Source organism: Calliphora vicina, chromosome 3 (genome assembly GCF_958450345.1).
Source record: "Calliphora vicina chromosome 3, idCalVici1.1, whole genome shotgun sequence".
Classification (NCBI taxonomy): Eukaryota; Metazoa; Arthropoda; class Insecta; order Diptera; family Calliphoridae; genus Calliphora; species Calliphora vicina.
The window spans coordinates 4,108,237-4,129,868 of record NC_088782.1 but is presented as its reverse complement, the minus strand read 5'-3'; the positions used below and the strand labels follow the sequence as shown (position 1 = coordinate 4,129,868).

General features: G+C 27.1%; 1 protein-coding gene across 8 annotated transcripts in view; it reads right to left on the bottom strand.

Annotated features, from left to right (window-relative positions):
- The window catches only part of Zasp66 (PDZ_signaling and DUF4749 domain-containing protein Zasp66), a 39,322-nt gene that overhangs the window by 14,791 nt on the left and 2,899 nt on the right, over positions 1-21,632 (bottom strand). For 5 of the 8 annotated variants that reach the window (XM_065503076.1, XM_065503071.1, XM_065503073.1 and 2 more), the window contains exons 2-4: positions 9,161-9,309; positions 8,991-9,086; positions 8,717-8,921 (exon numbers count right to left, since the gene is read on the bottom strand). In XM_065503076.1, coding sequence (XP_065359148.1) covers positions 8,717-8,921; positions 8,991-9,086; positions 9,161-9,309 — 450 coding nt within the window. Of the gene's footprint in view, positions 1-8,716; positions 8,922-8,990; positions 9,087-9,160; positions 9,310-16,479; positions 16,856-21,632 lie in introns of those variants that run through there. The other 3 variants (XM_065503074.1, XM_065503079.1, XM_065503075.1) reach the window with 3 other exon arrangements.

Below are 21,632 nucleotides of genomic sequence, written 5' to 3'. Positions count from 1 at the left end.
AAATCGAATCTCGCCTTAATTTTTAAATTTCCACAATATATTTGTGAGAATTAAAGAAAAAATTAAGTCATTTATTAAAGAAGGGCATTTAAGTTTCGACCTGGCCATCTTTATGTTGATGTTTACTTAATTTAATGACCTTTTAAAATGGCGACGGAGTATTTTGTGTCTGTTTTATTGTATTCCATAAATTATTTATTAATTATCTACACACACATACATAAGTAATACATAGTTTATTTTAAAATTGTAAATGACCTCGAAGGTTTACGATATTGAAGTTTAAGTTCATGAATGTTTGTTTTATCTAAACGGAAATTGCTATTATAAAAAAATTCAGTGTGTATTTGCTCAATATTTTATTTTATTTACACGATTAAATTACCTAGGCTGAAAAAAAACAATCAATACAAGTTCATTGGGATGTTGATTTACATTTTCCATTCCATTTTCCATATTCTATATTGACTAACATGTCTATGCTCGTATGAAAAAACTAGGTAACTCTACTTTTTAAGAAAATTGAGATAACACCAAAAATAGAAAGTGCGTTTCATTTACTATCATTGTAGAATAAGCAAGGTACAATTATTAGAAAGTATATTCTCAATTATACATTCCCTATAACGTCAAACAAAAGAAAATTAAAAAATATAAAAAGGAAATGCCAAAAAAAAAATTGAATTTAAATTTTTATTACAAAAATTTACTAACAATTGAAGAAAAACTATATTTTTTTTAATATGTGTTTATAATTTCAGTTAAAACGTAACAAATTTAAAAAATATCGCGGTAAAAAATTAAAAAAAGTTAAGTGATTAAATACATAGTTTGACGTTTTCTCTCTAATAATTGTACCTGGTAACTGATTGTACCATGATTTACTATAACTGTGTCGAAATACATATATGTAGTTTCTCATTTAAAAGTTATTTTCATGTAAAAACTAGCTATGTAACTCCAAACATTTTTTAAAAAAACTAGGTAACTCTATAGTTTCATAAACAGAAAAATTAGAAGTTTAAAACCATAGAGAACATAGAGCGGAAACTAGAAAAAAAATTACTCAAAATAATCACACATACGAGTGTTGTTTTTGTTTTCACATAGTTTTTTTTACTAATACATTCTCACCACTTAGGTTTTTGACAACTGAGTTAGGTATTTGACAGGAGAGTTTCCGCTCTATGTCTATTCTCTATGTTTAAAACGACGTTGTTTCGAGAAAGAGCGAATTAGAACAATTCTCTTTGAGTCAAAATTTTTAACCTAAAAAAAGAAAATTAACTCGGCTTATTTTTGATATGTAGTATATAAGAATAAACGGAAAAATATATTTTTTAAAAAACATTTTCTTTAAAAAATGGATTAAATTTACAAACAAGGTAACTGACATAGAGAAAAAACATAGAGCGGAAACTCTCCTGTCAAAGACCTAACTCAGTTGTCAAAAACCTAAGTGGTGAGAATGTATTAGTAAAAAAACTATGTGAAAACAAAAACAACACTCGTATGTGTGATTATTTTGAGTAACTTCTTTGTTTGAGTTTTTTTCGAGTTTACGCTCTATATTCTCTATGGTAACTGACATCAATTTTCGGTTATAATGTCCATAAATGAGTTCAATGGAACTCATTATTTAAAATTATGTTTTGTTTAATGCGTATGCATTCACAACTAGTTACCTAGTTTTTCCATACCACCACATCTGTATTTATTTTGTTGTTGCAAGAGTTAGGTTTTATGACCAATTGAAAATTGTTTAGAAACAATTTTAAATGACAAATTTCATAAACTCTAGGAATGTGTTATGGTTTTTCCAAAAATGTAAAGATACATGATTTTGTAAAACTCTTTATTTTCATTTTAATTTTGTATTAACAGTGTTGAAGTGGTATTGTTTGAAAAATATGAGTTTTCAATACCTTTACCTAAACAGAAAAAGATTTGTAAAAATCAAAATACTCAATCAACTTAGAACTAGTTTCTTACTTGTCAGTTAAACGTAGCTTAACACGCTGTTATATTAATTTGGGGGCTAAGGAAAGTGGATTTCAATATACAGACGGACATGGCTATATCGACTCCGCTATCTTTAACGATCCAGCAAATGAAAAAGGAGGCGGACTTTCATGCATTTATTATTTCATGCAAATAACTCAATTTCTTGCGCTCAACACATAATCGGACAAAGTAAAAAAGGTATTCAAACGTGTGCGATCATTGTTTAGTTGCATATCCTTTGTTGTCTAGAATGGCATGTAATCGTTTTGTAATCGATTTTACCAAGTTTTGGTATACTTCCGGTTCTGTTGTGTTCCATGCTACTAGTAAGGACTCTTTTAGCTGAACTAATATGCTAAATTTTATTTGATGCACTCCCTAGCTAATTCCTCCCAAAGATGCTCAATTACATTAAAGTCTGTTTCTATAAATTTGGGACAGTTATAGATCAACCAAAACTTTGCAACACCTGATGTGTGCTTGGAATCTTTGTCTTGATAAAAGGCAAAGTTTTTTGCGATACCCGCACTTTCGCACTTTACTTTAAATTTTGCTTCAAAATGATGAATAGACAAATTTGTCCATTTTGCCTTCAATAAAATGCAAATTACCCAAAGCAAATTTGTCGGCCTTTTGAAAACTCTATTCTATACCCCTCATTTGCAATGTAACAAATTCACTTGAATTTAATACTGAACTCTTCTAATGGTTTTTTTTTTGTCTTGACTAAGCAGATTACAATTTTGTATATTTTGAATTTTTGCTAGACTTGATACAATGTTTACAATAGAATTAAACTTAAGCTGGATTAAAATTTACATCAATATTTAATTATAATTTTTCCTGAAGATGCTACACGATGATGCAGCGAAATATTGAAATAATAATATAAAGATTTTTATAAAAAAGACCTTAAGCTTAAATAAATATAATTTTAAATTTTAAAAGGAATCTAAAATATGTATGTTTATATTAAAACTATAACATAAAAAATAAATACATAACTATAAATCTATAAAAAAAAATAAAGTGGCCAAGGCAACAAACAGTTTTTCTAACAAGTTGACAACAGCTGTAATCGCAAAATAAATTTTGTTTGACTTGTACCCATTTTGAACGCAACTAAATTGATTGATATTCAAAGCATCTGTAATTAAAACACTCAATCATTTTCACTATTTATTTATTAATTAAATATTAAGAAATATCGTTTTTTATTCTTCATCGTTTTATTCTAAAAATAAAACAAAATTTAATGGCAGCCTTGATAATATTTTTGAATATCGTTTCACTGAAAGTCACATAAAATTCTAAACAACGCCCGCCCTTGAAACGAAAACAGTTTCATCATTTACATTGAAAATTCAAAAACAAAAAAATTTGAAAATCTTTTTATTCATTTTGATTTTCAACGAAAGTCTTGTAAAAAAAAAAATATTTTTATTTGTAATAACTACAAACAATTGTTGTGCATACTACATATATGTTGAGTACATTTACTATTGAAAATACAGCAAAGAACTTTTTATTTTATCCACTATTTAAGAATTAAAAAAACGTGCCTTTTTCAAATTTAGTTTTAATTTTCAATTTCATTTTTCAAATACATATGTATTTTTTACAATGCCCCTATGCTCATAATGATGATGAAGATTGTGATGGGAATGATGATGAATATAGTGGACTTGTCTCTTGACTTTGATGTCACCATCTTTGAATATAGAATACATATGTTTGTATAAATGTGTGACCGTTTCTTTTTTTTTAAATTCTAGTCACCTATGATTTTATTGTTTGTGCGTCATTTATTTATATTTCTGTACAAACATTTCTTGCATATTTTTCATTTTCTAATAGCACATACATAAATACACTTTATGAAACATCTTTATTTTTATTTTATTTCATTTACAAAAATAAATAAATAAACAATACAAGAGCATGAATAGGCCGAATTTTTAAAAGACGCTACGAAATAATCATTTGGCTTTTCTAAATGGAAAAAAGTTTGTTTAATTAAAAATATCTAATTGAATATTTTTTATATTAAATGTTAAATAAATGTGTTTAATTAATATCTGAAGTTAGTTTTTCTTGAGGACACTTATTTTTTTATTATATAGTCAATGTTTGTATTTTACAAAGTGTATGATTAACTTAATATGCCAGCCATAGGGCATACTAAATCATTTAGAAAATTAAGCAACAAATAATGAGGCCCTTGACCATCTGTATATTTAAATTTAGTACGCAGTTGTTATTTTTTTTATTAACTACGGACATACATACATCATTTAATTATAAATTTTGTCTTTTTGTAAAGAGTTCAATGAATTTGTAAAAAAATAAAAAATATATTTTTAAAATTTCATTGAAAATATTTCTTATGATTTGTTGATTCAAAATAGATACATACATATACTACACATTTGATATTATAAATGTTATGAAAACAACAAGCTAAATTAAAAACTGTTATAAATTACAAGCACAAATAAAGACAATCACAGTGGGGCTGATAGCGAATCAATGTTTCACATGAAATATGTTCCCTTTTGCCATTTCAACTTTGTTCACTTGAAAAAATGCCCATGAAATTTTTAGACGGAATTTCGTTAAAAATAATCTGCTGTTACGAACAAAATCAACTATTGTGAATGAAAAGTTCATGGGAATATCATGATAGCAATTTTCCCTTACAGGGAAATGGATTTTTCATTACAACATAAATTTAACATTTTAGTAAAATTTGTATGCTAAATTCCCTATTTTATTGATAAATTCACTGAAATTTATTGTTGGGTGATAAGCTAGTTCATATGCCCATTTCACTGGTTGTTTAGGCCAGATCACCAGGAAACCTTTTCCCAAAAGGCTTTAGAAAAACTATACATATTATACAATTAAAACCATGGATTGATTGAGAATTACAGACACTCAAACTCAAAAATATCAAAGCTTAAACAAAACACCAACAATAAACAGTGATTTTATTTTTTCTTACATTTCCTTACTACAATTGGTAGGTTACATGTTATTGCCGATAGGGGTTATTATGTTTATGCCACATTTTCTATTATATTTTGTAAGAAATTAAAAAATATTTATAAACATAATATGACAACAAATATTATTGCCTTCCATAGACAAACAAACTGACGGACATTTAAGTTTCATAAGGACCCCAAATATATATAAGTTATGGGGTCTAAAACCAATATTTTCTTTAACACATTGACTGCCAAGGCACTTTCAGCAAATAAGATGCTGGGGGCCACAGGATTTTCTTTGGAATTTTTTATGGGATACTGAGTTAGAAAAAATACTCAGTACAAGTTCTGAAAGTGATGAAGAATGTGAAGATTACAGTTTTGATGAGAAACTTCCAGACAACATCGAAAAAATTCTTAAAATCTAGCACTATTGTCTGACATGGCTAGAGAGAATAAAAGTCGTGTCGGACATATGTGTCCGACGTGGCGTAAACCGCATAGTGCAGTGTCACACTTATGTGTCCGACGTGGCAGTCAATGTGTTAAAGAAAATATTGACTTGCAATTCCAGTGTGTTATGTGTCATACAAAGCGTCAATATAATTCTCATTTAGTTAATAATATGTTACTCATAAGTATTTCTGTTTGTCTCAAGGGAGATTGATTAATGTACACTATTCTTCTATTGGAGATCTTTTTATATTTACAGAAGTATTTGGAAAAGTATGTCATTCCGTTTGTAATTTCTACATTTTTCATTTCTGGAGCGTAATAAATAGCGGAGTTGATATAGCCATTTCCGTCTGTATGTTGAAATTAACTTTCTGTAGCTCCCAAATAACTTACATATACGATTCATACATCAATATATCAGCTATAGTTCCGGCTCGGTTGTTATTTAAATCGAGAAAGTCAGCCCACACATGGCTGAGATATAAGGAAAAAACAGGACAATCGATTTTTGATCGATTTTTATCAATATGGATATTTAATAATCAGAACAATTATGAATAAAAATTCCCCGGGAGTTTTTTCCCTTTTCCCGTTTTTCCTATTCAAATTCAATGGGAAAAAACTCCCGCGGAATTTTTTATTCATAATTGGGCTAGATATATGCCTTTGCAACGATATAACGCTATAGTTATTCGCATCTAAAATGGATCAAAATCGGGGAAAATAATTTTTAACAGGATTTTTTTCACCAACCAATTTTTTTCGTCATAAAATTAAATTTTTTTTTAAAAATTAAAAATAAAAAATAAATTTTGAAAAGAAAATTAAAATTTTTTTTTAAATTTTGAAAATATTTAACAATTTAAAAATATTTAAAATTTTTATGATTCGGCATAGCTCTTATAGAAGGAAAGTTATGTATATGAATTAATACAAACGTTTTTGAAATAAATATAAGCCGCTATTATTGTCATTAGTTTATCTTAACAAATATTGTAAAGGAAAATATTTAACGAAAAACCATTAAATAAAATATACAGTTACGAACAAGAAAATTTTTTTGAAACGGCATAAACGTCTTACGTCAGTACGTCTTTAAACATTTTAAATTTAAAATTTTGTTTATACCCATAATCGGTCAAGCCTGTACATTTTTTGTGAGATATTCTTTTTGTAAAAATAATGATAATTTCGGAAATAAAGGCTCTTATATATGACAATATATATTTTTTTATTAACACTGAAATAGCAGTGCCGGATTATTGAATTCTTTTTATTTTTTTTTTTAAAGAAGTCAAATATTTTTTAAGATTAAAGTAAAATTTAGTTAAATATGCTGAATTTATTGTATTTTTAATGTTAAATATAGTTTTTTTTATATATTTCCTGTTTTAGTGGGTTGTGCAATACATAGCACCATTGCTTAGCGAAAATTAATTTTAAAGTTAAAAAAATAAGGAAAATCTTTTCCATATATTCAACTTTATATCAAAGAAAAAAAATAGAAAATAGGAACTGCAAACGGAAAACTGCACCTCAGGACGATCGAAATATCGTCAGAATCATCAAATGCAATCCATTTAATCTGTCAAGCAAATAAAAACCGAATGAAATTTAGAAGTTATTGATATGACAGTAAGGAGATGATTTCTAAATGCAAACTTCATAGAACGAAGTCCAATGGAAAAGCCACTATTAACAAAAATACATTGTCAATAAATCCTAATGTGATAATCAAAAAATTTTGAAATTAGTTTAACAAAATTTTTAAAAATATGAAAATTAAGTTTTGAAACTACCGTTAATAAAATTGAATTTGTTTGTCCTACGTTAATGGATACCTTTAATTTTATAATAAAATTATCTGCAATAGATATTCGTTATAGTTCCAACAATTCGATTTAGTCAATGAAATAGCATTAGAGTGATTTGTATTTTTCATATTGGCCACGTGGTCGTATGAATAATATTTGTTAATTATATCAAGTATACTCGCATAGAAAAATGGTTTTCATAATATTAATAGGCAAGTCGATTTCTTTAGACCCCTTTTAATCTCACATTATATATTCAATTTGGGCAAAGAAATATACCATTTTAAAGGGATTTATTCACAGAAGTGCAGAATATATGTTTTATTGAAATCCGTTCAGTTTTTTAGGAGTTATAAGCGTTTAAAGATGTTACTAACACATATGCAAAAACGTGTACATGTGAACCTTTAGCTAAAAAGTAAACAAAGCAATGCGTGTTTGTCCAATTTTTTTTAATTTTACTAGCGAAGTGCACCGGGTTATGCTAGTTAATGATAGAATTGTGTGTATGTATTTAGAGTTAAAAAAATAAAAACTACATATCTTTTAATTTTCCTACATTAGGCAAGATAGTAGTGGTATTATTCTGAAATACATAGTTGATTGTATTTTTTTAATTGTATAATAATTTGATTGTATAATTTTAAGTTTATTGAATAAGATAACTGGGTATATTGAGTGTCAACCAGTTTTAATGATTCTGTTATATTTGACCACAATTATCTGAAACACTGCTGCTAAAATAAACTAATAAATTCATTTTCCAAAATAGATGCAATTGAATTTTAATCAATAAAAGAATATTTTTTTAAAATTTTCTCACAATGGCTTCAAATAGACCAACTAATAGATACAACCACTCAAAATGAAATTGAAAGTAAATGTATATTCATAATCAAATTTTAAATTTATAAAAGGTTTTCTAAACCTTTGATAAACTTAAAAATTGATTATGAATAAGACCCCTTAATTATTTGCAAAATTATTTTAAAAGAAAATATAATTTAAAGTACTAAATAAAATAGTATGATGTTTAAGTAAACTGTAAGAAACGAAGCATATTTTTAGGCTGCAATAATATTTGAAATGTTAGAAATGCTTGACAGCGAATACATAGTATGTGGGTGAGTGGGCGAATGGATGGATGGATGTCTGGTTGTATACAAATTTCTGTATAAATAACCAATTATATTCAATACTTAGTAGTGCAATTTAAAGTCATTTAATTTTATTTTGAAGCAATCTGGGTTTTTGTTAATGGCATGTCAATATGCAAGACCCAATATTATTTATTTGCAAAAAACAAAGACAATAATTTCTAAGCTAAAAGAACAATGTTTTTGTTAAATGTATGTACAGCAGTTTTTGAAAGCGTAAAAAGCGTAATTTTGTAAAATTAATTCTCAATTTGGATGATTGTGGATAGAAGAAGGTAGGCATTTAGGAACTCACTTGATTCACAATGGCTGCTTGCTCCTCGGCAACATCTTGTTGGTGATCACGTGTTGGCATTGGTGTGAAAGTAGAATTTTCTGGAGGAGGGACATAACCACCAGAGGCATTTAATTTGGGAAATACTGTGTGGGGCAATGTATCTACGGGTACTTGTAGAGCACGCTCATATTGCCCCGGTCCGGGTAAAAATGGTGAAGGAGCTCTAATTAATATAAAATTGTTATTTCACAACTCTTTTAATAATTCATGTTGTACATGTAGAGTAACATACCTATGAGGATATTGATCTGGGCTAGTGGAAAGTAAAGCTGATTCTGATCTAGAGCTATCTCCACTAAGACCTTGAGTATAGGCAATTTTACTGTCCCTATAAACATATGAAATTAATATAATAGATTAATTAAAATTCCTGTATTATTATAATGTTAATGTAAACCATACCTGTGTACTACAATCTTAATTTCATTGCCAGCGGTACGGAATAACATCTGAGCATTGGCATGACTAATATCTCTAGCATCGTATTCACCTATTTTCGATATAATATCACCACGCAGTACTTCACCAAAAGCAGGACTGCCCACTTGTACCTAAATATAAAAAAATATATAAAAAAAAACACAAAAGTAAAGCAATTAAAATCATATTTACATATTTACGACTACAGTTGGTATATTTAAGAATTTATTATTATTAAATATCCATAAATAATTTGGTGTACATTTTCATAATGCAATTTACAAAATTTTAATTGCAGTAACCTTGTTTTAAATCGGTCATATATACCCAATTGTTTGGTTTTTGCTGTTTGTTGCCGTTTCATTTGTCAAATTGACAACATTAAATTTATTTTTGCAAAATTTATTAGTTTATTTGCATTTTTTTCTTTCATATTTTGTTTTCATTTTTGTTGTTGTTTGAATGTCGGCCTTGATTTTCTTTATTTTTTTGGCTAATAATGCACTCGTTACTCATTTGATTTGAAATAAATGAAAAAAACCCCAATGTTTTCATTTAAATCTCTTTTAGATGAAACGATACAATGTAATGTGAAATGCCAAACAAACAATAAATACTTTAAAAGAATTAATTAACTGTTTGGGTTGAGAGCGAACAGAATAACACAATTTTGTGTTGTTTAATAAATTCTTTGTTTATTCAATATTTCGATATTCTTCAGATACCAGTTCTACTACTAGTTCTGGAATGCTGTTGCGACTAGGGTTCCTAATTTCGCGGACTTTTTCCTTTCTCGGATATTAAAATATTTTTCCATTCCCAGGAATTTTTTAATACTAAGGCCATAATTTATGTGGAAAGCAAAACCAAATTTCAAAAATTTGTTTTTGTTTTATATACAAAATTTTCAAATTATGAAAGGCAAATCAACGCTTGAATTTTTGTGCGTTTTAGTCCTAGTTGCGACCAATGTTTTTATACCCTTCACTTTTGTGAGAAGGGTATATATGAGTTTGTCATTCCGTTTGTAATTTCTACATTTTTCATTTCCGACCCTATAAAGTATATATATTCTGGATCCTTATAGATAGCGGAGTCGATTAAGCCATGTCCGTCTGTCTGTTGAAATCAATTTTCTGAAGACCCCAGATATCTTCGGGATCCAAATCTTCAATAATTCTGTCAGACATGCTTTAGAGAAGTTTGCTATTTACAATCAGCAAAATCGGTCCATAAATAACGGAGATATGAGCAAAAAACCGGGACAACCTCGATTTTTGATCTATATCTGGATTACTAAGTCATTAATATAGACAATATGGATATCTAATGATAGATATTTCAAAGTCCATTGCAACGATGTAGATAAGGCTATAGTAAGTTGGACCTACAATGGGTCAAAATCGGGAAAAATATTTTTTAACCCGAATTTTTTTTTCATCAAAAAATTTTTTTTCTCATACATTTTTTTTCCAAAAAAAAAATTTGAAAACTAAAAAAAAAAAAATTTAAAAAAAAAATTTGGAAAAAAAATTTTTTAAAAAAAATTAAAAATCAATTTCAAAAAAAAAAATTTGAAAAACAATTAAAAAAAATTAAATTTTGTTTACCTAAAAATATTTAAAAAAATTTATTTTAAAGTATAATTTGGTGAAGGGTATATAAGATTCGGCACAGCCGAATATAGCTCTCTTACTTGTTTTTCTTGAAATTGTTACATCCAGAGCTAGGGAGTTAACACATTCTTTAACCAATGATTTTTTGTTTGATATAGTCACCCTCGGAACTAGCAAACGCACTTACTAGAACCATTTCGACAACATTTCCAATTGTATGTATTTCAGAAAATTCTAATAGAAATATGAATGGAATTTTCTGAAATACAATTGGAAATGTTGTAGTTGTTTCATCAGTGTTTATATTCCGTAATGTAGACAAATTATGTATATTGAATAGTGTTTATAAAAAACCGATTTTTTAAAAAACCGGTTTGTCGATTAACCGAAAAAAAAATTGGAATGAAAAATTTCAAAATTATTATTTCAGTCAAATGGAATCGAGTATAAATATGTTACTAAATATATTAAATTTCATTAAATTTCAACCAAAAAATGCAAATCACTTTTTTAATGAAATATTTGATAATTTTGAAATTTATTATCACCTCTACTTTCTGATATCAAACAGAAAATATTACAAGTCCCAAAAAAGGACCTATAAGATGTAAACGCACTTCCTCTTAGCTGTGATTATTTGTCATTATAAAAAAAACTATCATCAGATTTCATAAATATTTCAAATAATGAATTTTAGAACGTTTTTTGTCTCACCTGTAATATTTCTGAAAATCTAACCAATGATTAATAAATTAAAATTTCAAGAACAAAACACACTAATGATGTGAAATTTATTGAAGGAAGGTATTTAACGTTTGGTAAGATCATCAGTAAGTTTTTAATGAATATTAGTAAGATTTAGCCTAAACTTATAGAATTATGCGGAATTTAATATTAATTTTTATTAAGTTCATTATGTGAAATTTATTCTGAAAAAGTTTTCAAATAAACTCATCGTCCTCTGCTATTCAGAATCATTGTAATTCTTAAAAATATTAATCTAAAGAGGTTTGTATTGTAAATCAGCCGTTTAGGTTTCAAATCAGACCAATAATGTGTATACAATGAATATTAGAAATGCACAAAAACGTGAGATTTATCAATTTTAGTCCCAGATTTTAAAAACCGGTTAACCGAGTGATAAAAACCGGATAAACCGCTTAACCGAAAATCAACATATTAAATTAACCGGTTCGCAAAAAACCGAGATTTCGAAGAAAATCCGGTTTTTCGGATAACCGGTTTATAAACACTAATATTGAACAATAGCAAAAGCATACATATCGCTCATTTGCTGCAACAACGTCATAAATCCAAAAACCCAAATTGCATAGTAAACAAGTAAGAGTGCTATATTCGGCTGTGCCGAATTTTAAACATTTTTTTTTGTTTTTCAATTTTTTTTTGTGAAAAAAAAAATTCGGGTTAAAAATTTTTTTCCCCCGATTTTGACCCATTTTTAAAATATTAGAATTAAATAGGTAGGTCCAACTTACTATGGTCTTATATACGTCTTTGCAAATGTCTTTGAAATATCTATCATTAGATATCCATATTGTCTATGTTAATGTCTTAGTAATCCAGATATAGATCAAAAATAGGTCAAAAATCGAGGTTGTCCTGGTTTTTTCTCATATCTCAGCCATTTGTGGACCGATTTTGCTGATTTTAAATAGCTAACTTCTCGAAAGCATGTCTGACAGAATTATTGAAGATTTGGATACCGAAGATATCTGGGGTCTTCAGAAAATTGATTTCAACAGACAGACAGACGGACAGACATGGCTTAATCGACTCCGCTATCTATAAGGATCCAGAATATATATACTTTATAGGGTCGGAAATGAAAAATGTAGAAATTACAAACGGAATGACAAACTTATATGTACCCTTCTCACGAAGGTGGAGGGTATAAAAATAAAACATGATTTTTAGTCATGAATTAAAGTCATAATGTAATGCCCCCTTAGTGAAAAAAAATTATGACAAACAATTTTTTTTGGTGGAAAAAAAATTCGGTTTAAAAATATTTTTCCCGATTTTGACCCATTGTAGGTCCAACTTACTATTATATATGTTTTTTTCGTCGTTGCAAAGGCCTTTGAAATATCTATCATTAGATACCCATATTGTCTATATTATCCAGATATAGCTTAAAAATAGGCCAAAAATCGAGATTGTCTTGGTTTTTCCCTTATTCCAATTTTGGGTCGATTTTGAGGTAACCGAACCGGGTCTGTAGCGGATATATTGATGTATTAATCATGAAAGTAAATAATTTGGGGCAACGGAAATTTGATTTCAACATACAGACGGACAGATGGCTATATCGACTGCGCTATCTATAACGATCCAGAATATATTTAATGACAAACATATATAATGTTATGTTCACACTTGGGCTTTTAAACGCGTTTAAGCAAAATTTTGATTAAGTTAATCAAAGCCGTTCACATTACATTTGAGATGATTAAGTTGACACTAAAATGATTAAGTTGACAAATTAAAAAAACAACAAATTTATATTTCTTTAAGGCATTAAATATGGAAATAAATACTTTATTAAATATATCAGCAAATTATTTTAAACTTTTTAATAATGAAATTGTGAACATTGATGAATTTAAGGTTTTTTAAGGAAAAAAAAGAAAACTTCTGTCAAAATTTATTTATCGGTACTACACTAAAAGGTGGCCGATGCTACAGGTATGTTCAGTTGATCCTACGTGATTAATGAAGTGATTAAGATTTAATCATGTCAATTTGAAGTGATTAACAAATCATTTAAATGTATGGATAATCATCTCGATTTTGAAGTGATTAGAGCTTAATAACTCTGCAAATGTGAACATAGTATAAAACGCTAGGTGTTAAATACTGTCGTTTAAAATTATTTTTGTATAAAAACTGTCAGTATAACTATTAGTTAATATATAACCAGACTTCGTTTAATGGGGGTAATTGATTTTTATATTATTTAGTTAAAATTCTAAATAAATATAAAGTCTTACCCCCAGTAACACGAAGTCTGGTTATGTGTTAACTAATAGTTATACTGACAGGTTTCATACAAAAACTATTTTAACCGATAGTATAACATTAGTTAACGCATAACCAGGCTTCGTGTTAATGGGAGTAAAACAATATACAATTCAATCCCTGATGAAGTTGGAAATAATACCAACGATACACCGGATTACATTGAAAAAACTTATAAGGGTATAACGAACTTCTTTAAAAAGATGTAAATATATATGTATATTTTATGATTATACTAACAAATAATATACTACTGAAGACAAATATAAAAAAATATTTGAAATAAAAGACATAGTACATGTTTGCACATTCAGCTATCGAATTATTAAACAATTTTGTGAAATTCGCAATTAGTTTGAACATTTTCCCATGTTGCATTCAAACATTTAATTTACTAGATTTTAATAAACAACACAACATATGTCATCCAAATTTTATTTATATTTGAATCTAGTACATATCAACATATAATTTTGTATATTTAAATAAACAAATTCCAGATTTGTATAAAATACACTATATATCGTCACCTAAAAAGCAAAATAATGTAACATCACTTTTCATAAGTTTATAGGAGAGGCAAAAAAAACGATATAAAATGAAAACTACTTGAGATATGGAAACAACATTTTCAAATCTGAATTACAATGAGACTAGAAATATATTTTTTTAAAAGTACACTTTATGCTATGCGTCTTACGTTATTTTGAATTGTTGTTTTCTAAATCCAAAATAACGTATCATCAACATAAATTTGTATGAAAAAATAAAATATTAAATAAAAATATGTTTTTTATTTTAAATTAAAGCAGTTATAGATATTTTTAAATGTTTTTTTTATTTCAAAAAAAAAAAATCAATTGCAACAAATTTATTAAAAAATATTAGGAAACTACCTAAAATAAAGTATAATACTATTTATTAATTAATTACTCAAAACGTAAATGTTATTTTGTTTAAGAAAATCATGCACTTGATGATAAGTTGTTTTGAATTTTGGTTACAACTTGGGTATTTTTGATAGTAAAACTTTAAAAAAAAAAGTTAAATGAATCGTAATCAATAATAAAATCAATTTTGAATTTTGTTGATGATACGTTGTTTTGCATTTCAGGTGACGATATGTATGTTTGTATAAAAAAAAACTTAACGGATATTTCATCAATTTAGAACACTCGAGTATAGAGAGATTTTTAATTTTATATAAAATATTTTCCACAATAAACAAAATAAGTAATTGAAATATTTTTAGAAGCTGAAATATGGTTTTATGATTAAAAAGTGTGAACAGACATAATGACAACCAAAAATAACAAGTTAAATGTTTCACTTTGAACCACTACGATTGATTTATAGAATTTTTATTTTTAGAAAACATTTCCAGGTATTTCAAGGTAACCTATGCAATGATTAATGAAATATTTATAGTTATGTTGAAACTAATTTACAGTTTCAAATTAATATTAATTAGCTTAGCAATGTTTGGAGAAAATCAAAAAGGATTTTTGATTTGTAATTGTTGAGCTTTAACTATTTACATAATTTTCGAAAGCACTTAAGATGTAACTAGTCCTTTGTTTAGCTACTTTTGAATAACATTTCAAAAACATTTTACGACATTTGTTTGTAATTTTTTAATACTTTAGTGGCATATTTTTATTTGTTTGTTTTTGGTAAACAATTTATTTACAAACGTAATTTATACATATATTTTCATTTTGTTTACATACTATACATTAAATTAATTATTTGTTTGGCAGACATTTGCGAAATTTTGATGATTTGTTTGATGAAAAACAAACTGAATTTCAATTTTTTTTTGCTAAAAGTTTTGAAATAAATTAAAAACTGTTTTTGTATTTTCTTTAAGAGCAGACAACCAACCTTTAATAGGATTTTAAACAAATAGTTGAAAACCATAAAAAATACAATTGTAAGACATTTTTGGTTGATTTAAAACATTTTTAAATTTTGAGTTGTTTTTTTTTTTTTTTTGATTTTTTCAGCCAGCTCAACATTTGGCCACTTAAAGACAACAATTTCTCAGCAATTGATCATTTTAGTTCTTAAAGCGCAATTTGCCATAAAATGCAATTGCAATGTAGAGAAGAAGAAAATATTTGCAGAAATTGGTGCCAACTTAGAATTGTTTTCAATACTTTTCTATTTTTCACTGCAAAAATAGTGGGAGAGGAATGAATACAAGAGATTTTTATTTTGAAATTCTTTTTGCATTTTCATTTCATTGTTTTACGATTTCGGTTGTTTTAGTTTAGTGGTTGTACTGAAGCATTGTTTTGATCATATTTTCATTCTTTTTTTATTTTATATTTATTTGTTAGTTTTGGTTTATTATTTTGTTTATTGTGATAAATAAACTTGGCAAATGAATGATCTCGTTAACAGAAATTGATGAATTGTAGAAAAAATTCACAACGTTCTAGTCATTGTCCTTCTTCTTTTTATAACAAGATTATATGCAGATAAGTAAAACGAAAGAAGATCAATTATTTTGTACAATTCTATTGTAGTTGTGTTTTTGTCACATATTATTTTAGCTCATGTTGCATAATACTACAATTCAATGTAATAATGTTAAACTTTATATTGAGTTTTGCTTTAAAAAAAAAATGTTTGCAGATTTACCCGTGTTATTATTAAAGGCGTATCTAGATCATTGCCACCGACTAGACGTATACCCCAGGGAGTACTTTCACCATCACGTTTCAAAACAACCGCAAATTCGTGCAGTTTAGGGCTCATGATTGTAGATGCAAGACGTCTGAAACCCTCAGCAAAATTAAACAATCATAAAATTAAATAAAAACGAAAAACACTGTAGACAGTGAGAGTTTGTTGTCACTTCGAAAACTAATTTCAAATTAATTTTCCGTTACAAAAACACTCAAAGTGTCTGTAATAATTTATAGTATTTTACTAGTTTTATTTTATTGTTTTTTTTTTTTTGATTTTGATTTTTTGCAAATAATCTGTAATTTATACGCGAATTAATTAAATTATAAAACGTTTTGATCGTATTGAAAGCTGCCCAAGTACTAATTTTAAAAACACCATTCTAAAGAAACAAGCAATTTCTTTTTTTGATTTTCTATATACTTTTTTTTCAGCTTCTTCTTTTATTTTTGCAATCGTGTCTCATCTTGATCATCAGCTGAGGCAGAGCGGCATCGTTTTGTACTACTTATGTACAGTTGTAGAAATTTATTTCTTCCTTCCTTGCCATCATGCTACACAGTACTACTGTGCCACAAGACCATTAAACAGAGGCGTGTATGAGAAAATTGTATGGACGGGTAATGGATTTTCTGTTTTCAAAATTTAACCGTTTTCGACTGTGTAAGGTCGGTGACGTTGTTTTATTAATAATGGTAATATTGGTCTGAAAAATGCAAAATAGTTTTACATACCGTTAGCTTATGGCATTTTCTTTTCTGGCATAAATGATGCCTTTATTTTGCCTTTTCCCCATCTTTGTGTTGTTTTGTGAAAAAATGTAGTTTGTTAAGCGTATAACGTGTTCTTTTCACATAATGTTGCCGTAAACCCCAAAAATATGCAACATGTTTCACCCTCAATTTAAAAAAAAAATTTAAATTAAACAGCATTTCTTGTTAATGTTTCTGAAGTACGTTTGAGTTAATGAAATAGTTTTTGATTAAATGTGTTAAAATGGAAGTAAAAAGTATCGAACGTCCAACTTCCATATAGACTAATTACATAGGGCAACAAAATCGAAAAAATTGTAGAGCCTTTTTAAACCACTACACGATTTTGATGCATTGTGGTTCCAGTAGTAAAAATATGGTCTAAATTTTAAATTGTGAATTTTAAAATTTATGTGCTTACAAGCTTGTACTTTGAGTGTAAATTTTTTTATTGTAACAAAAACAAAACACATGTAAAATTTACACTCAAAGTACATGCTTGTAAGCACATACATTTTTGTGAAAATGAGCGAATTCACTTAATTGTGAATAAATTCGAAAAGAATCCATCGATTTTTATGATCGATATCTCATTTTGTTCCTATTACTTGTGTCTTTGCGATAAAGCAATAAATCTGTACACTTTCTGGCGTTTTCGATTTTTCATGAGTTTTTTAAAACACAAAAATTTGCTATTTTCACGTAAAAAATATTTTGTTTGCTTCAATTTGTTATTCTATATGTTATTCAATAATATCGGGTTAACCCTTTTTAAATTATCATAAATTATGTGGAGAAACATCTAAAAAAATTCACAATTTTAGAAAAATCAAGTAAGAGAGCTATATTCGGCTGTGCCGAATCTTATATACCCTTCACCAAATTATACTTTAAAATAAAAATTTTAAATATTTTTAGGTAAACAAAATTTTAATTTTTTTTCCTGTTGTTTTTTCGAAATTGTTTTTTAAATTTTATAATTTTTTTTTTAATTTAAAAAAATTTTTTTTTTAGTTTTTAATTTTTTTTTTTTAATATTTAGTGAAAAAAATTTTGGTGAAAAAAAAAATTCGGGTTAAAAAATATTTTTTCCGATTTTGACCCCTTGTAGGTCCAACTTACTATGGTCTTATATACGTCGTTGCACAGGTCTTTGAAATATCTATCATTAGATATGGATTGTCTATATTAATGATTTAGTAATCCAGATATGGGTCAAAAATAGGTCAAAAATCGAGGTGGACCGATTTTCTCGATTTTAAATAGCAACCGAATCGGAAGAATTTCGGAGATATTGATGTATGAATCGTGTATGTAAGTTATTTGGGGGCTTCAGAAAGTTGATTTCAACACAGACGGACATGGCTATATCGACTCCGCTATCTGTAATGATTCAGAATATATATACTTTATGGGGTCGCAAATGAAAAATGTAGAAATTACAAACGGAATGACAAACTTATATATACCCTTGCCACTCATGGTAAAGGGTATAAAAAACTTCGCTTTTCTTTAAATATAAAACATGCAGTCAAATTAATATCAGAAATACCGAATTATGAAATATTTTTGGAATTAATAAATTACACGGAATCTGAAGAGATTAAAACGAAATCGAACGGAATGAAAACTACGGAATTGAAACCATTCCGAACAAAATGTGTGACAGGCCTATATATACCGTTTTATATGCAATTTTATGAACTTTCATCCTTGTTTTGCAAAATAATTCAATTCAAAACAAAATATTTTCGAAATTTTCTTTTTGAAGAGGGTTACAAAATTCACCCCATGTATGATTTTTGATTTCAGTACTTTTTAATATAATAATTATTACACAGAAGTTTCTAGAAGTACCATATCTGCACAGTTAATATACATTATACCAAAGTCCAAGTCTATAAAATATATGTAAATAATACTGCCCCCTTAAAATATCTACGCCTTTATTGTTTTGTTCGTTTTTCTTGTTTGTAATTGCTTTAATTTTATTTATTTTTTAATTTTTTTTATTATTATTTTCTTTATTTCTTTTATTTTCTATTAAACATATCGAATAAAAATAAAACAAGTATACAATTATTTTCTTTTAAATTTTACAAATGAACATGTGTTTTTTGGGCCAAACATGAATTCGTGTATGTAGTTATGTATCCTTCCGATAATTGAAATAACAATTTGAAAAGATATTCATTCCTTTTAACACATTAACAGAAATGTTTAATGGACACAAAGAACATTTACCAAGAGAAAAATGTTAATATTATTTGCCTTAAATCCAAAAATAATGACATCGAACTACAAGCCATATTGTTCTTAAATGTAGAAATTTTTTAATAAATAACTTGTGTCATATTTGAAAAGCAATTGAAAACATCTCATTAATATCTGAAATACGTCACAAATTGTGCATTCGATACAAATTAATTATTGGAACTACGGCATATTATTGTGATTATTATGTTTAAATATCAATGCCAAATTGTAAAGTGTTTACACTGACGATCATGATCAGTGTTCTTTAAAATGTTTAATTAATTAAATTTATACAATTGAAGAGACACCTTAAGACTATTTATAAACTCATTACACGTAGTGGACTTTCACTATCCTTTGTATTATTGAACATTAAAACAGAAATAAATACATGAATAAAATAGCGCACACAAAAAAAAACTAAATCAATTAGCTTTTGTGTCATCATCACAGTATAATTTTTTTTTTAGAAAAAAAAAATAGATTGCAAATGTTAATCTTAAAATTCATTTATTTTCAAGAGAATAAAGTATAAAAAAAATATCGAATATTTGAATTAATTGAACAAGTGTTTTCTATGTTACTTTCTTGTTTCAATTGTGCCACTGGAGCACAAAAAATGAGATCTTTAGAGACAATGATAAATGACAACGAAAAATTATCTTGATATTTTTAGTTAATGAAGCATTTTGTGAAATGATCACACAGATTTAAGTCAATAATTTAATTAAGATCTGAAAGCATTATAAGCAAAATAATAAAAATGTTGCTTGCATGATGTGTTTAGTGTTCTATAATATGTAAGTTGTATAGAAATTGAAATAAATGCAACATATGGTAAAGCTAAACGCAGAAATTTTCATAGATGATGCCATGATTTTTCTTAAGAAAAAATAATCACAGATGCTTTTTGGCTAAACCTCGTTTAATAGATAATTTTATGAATTTTCTTTAAGATATAATTTTTGGGTGAGTGATCATATTCTCATCCTTTTCGATCTAAACCCTTTAGATACCGCTGTGCCGAATCTTATGTACATTTCACCAAATTATACTTTAAAATACAAATTTTAAATATTTTTAAGTAAACAAAATTTTATTTTTTTTAAATTGTTTTTTTGTTAATTTTTTTTAACTTTTGTTAAACATTTTTTTTCAAAGAGTTTTTTAATATTTTTTTTTTTAAATTTATTAATGACAAAAACATTTTTTTGGTGAAAAAAAAATTCGGTTTAAAAAATATTTTTCCCGATTTTGATCCAATTTACTATACTAGGTCGAACTTACTAAAGCCTTATATACGTCTTTGAAAGGACTTTGAAATACAGACGGACATACGTATATGGATATATCGACACCGTTATCTATAACGATCCAGACTATATACATACAGGTAGGCCTCCATTTACGCGGTTTGTTGGGCCCAAAAAAATAGCGTGTAAATCAAATTCGCGTAAAACGAGGTTCTAATTTTGAACGAAATGCTTTTGTGGGGCCAATCATTTTATATTTCGCGTAAAATAATACATCAGTCATATAACAAATAGAAAACACATACATACGTCACCTCAAATGAAAGCGGACAAAAATTCAAAATTGAGTTTTTGATTGATTTATTGAACAATTGCCAAGAATACTCTATTATTATTGATTTTATAACGTATCCTGTAAAAACAATAAAAATGTAGTTACGTCCGTTTGCATTTAAGGCGACGATATATACTTTAAGTAAACTTATTTTATTTGTACTTTTAAAAACTTACTTAAAACAAAAGTAAAGTAAAAAAACTCAACTAAAAAAAATATTTCTTATCGAAAATTAACCCCCTGTCTATACTTGACAAATATTTATCATAACAATAAATGACATTTGTTGTCAAGACAAAGTTGTGTTAGCAAAAGCACTAACAATTTTGTCATAACGAAGCAATAATACTAATAAATGGAGGCTATACCTGATAATTCTGAGAATTTATAAACGTGTATAAAAAACATTGAGTGGCTATTTAATTCTGTTGTTGTTGTACATTGTAAAGAAATAAAGAGTTGTTACAATTTTCAAACTACTAAACGGCTTTTATTTGCAATCAAAAGTAT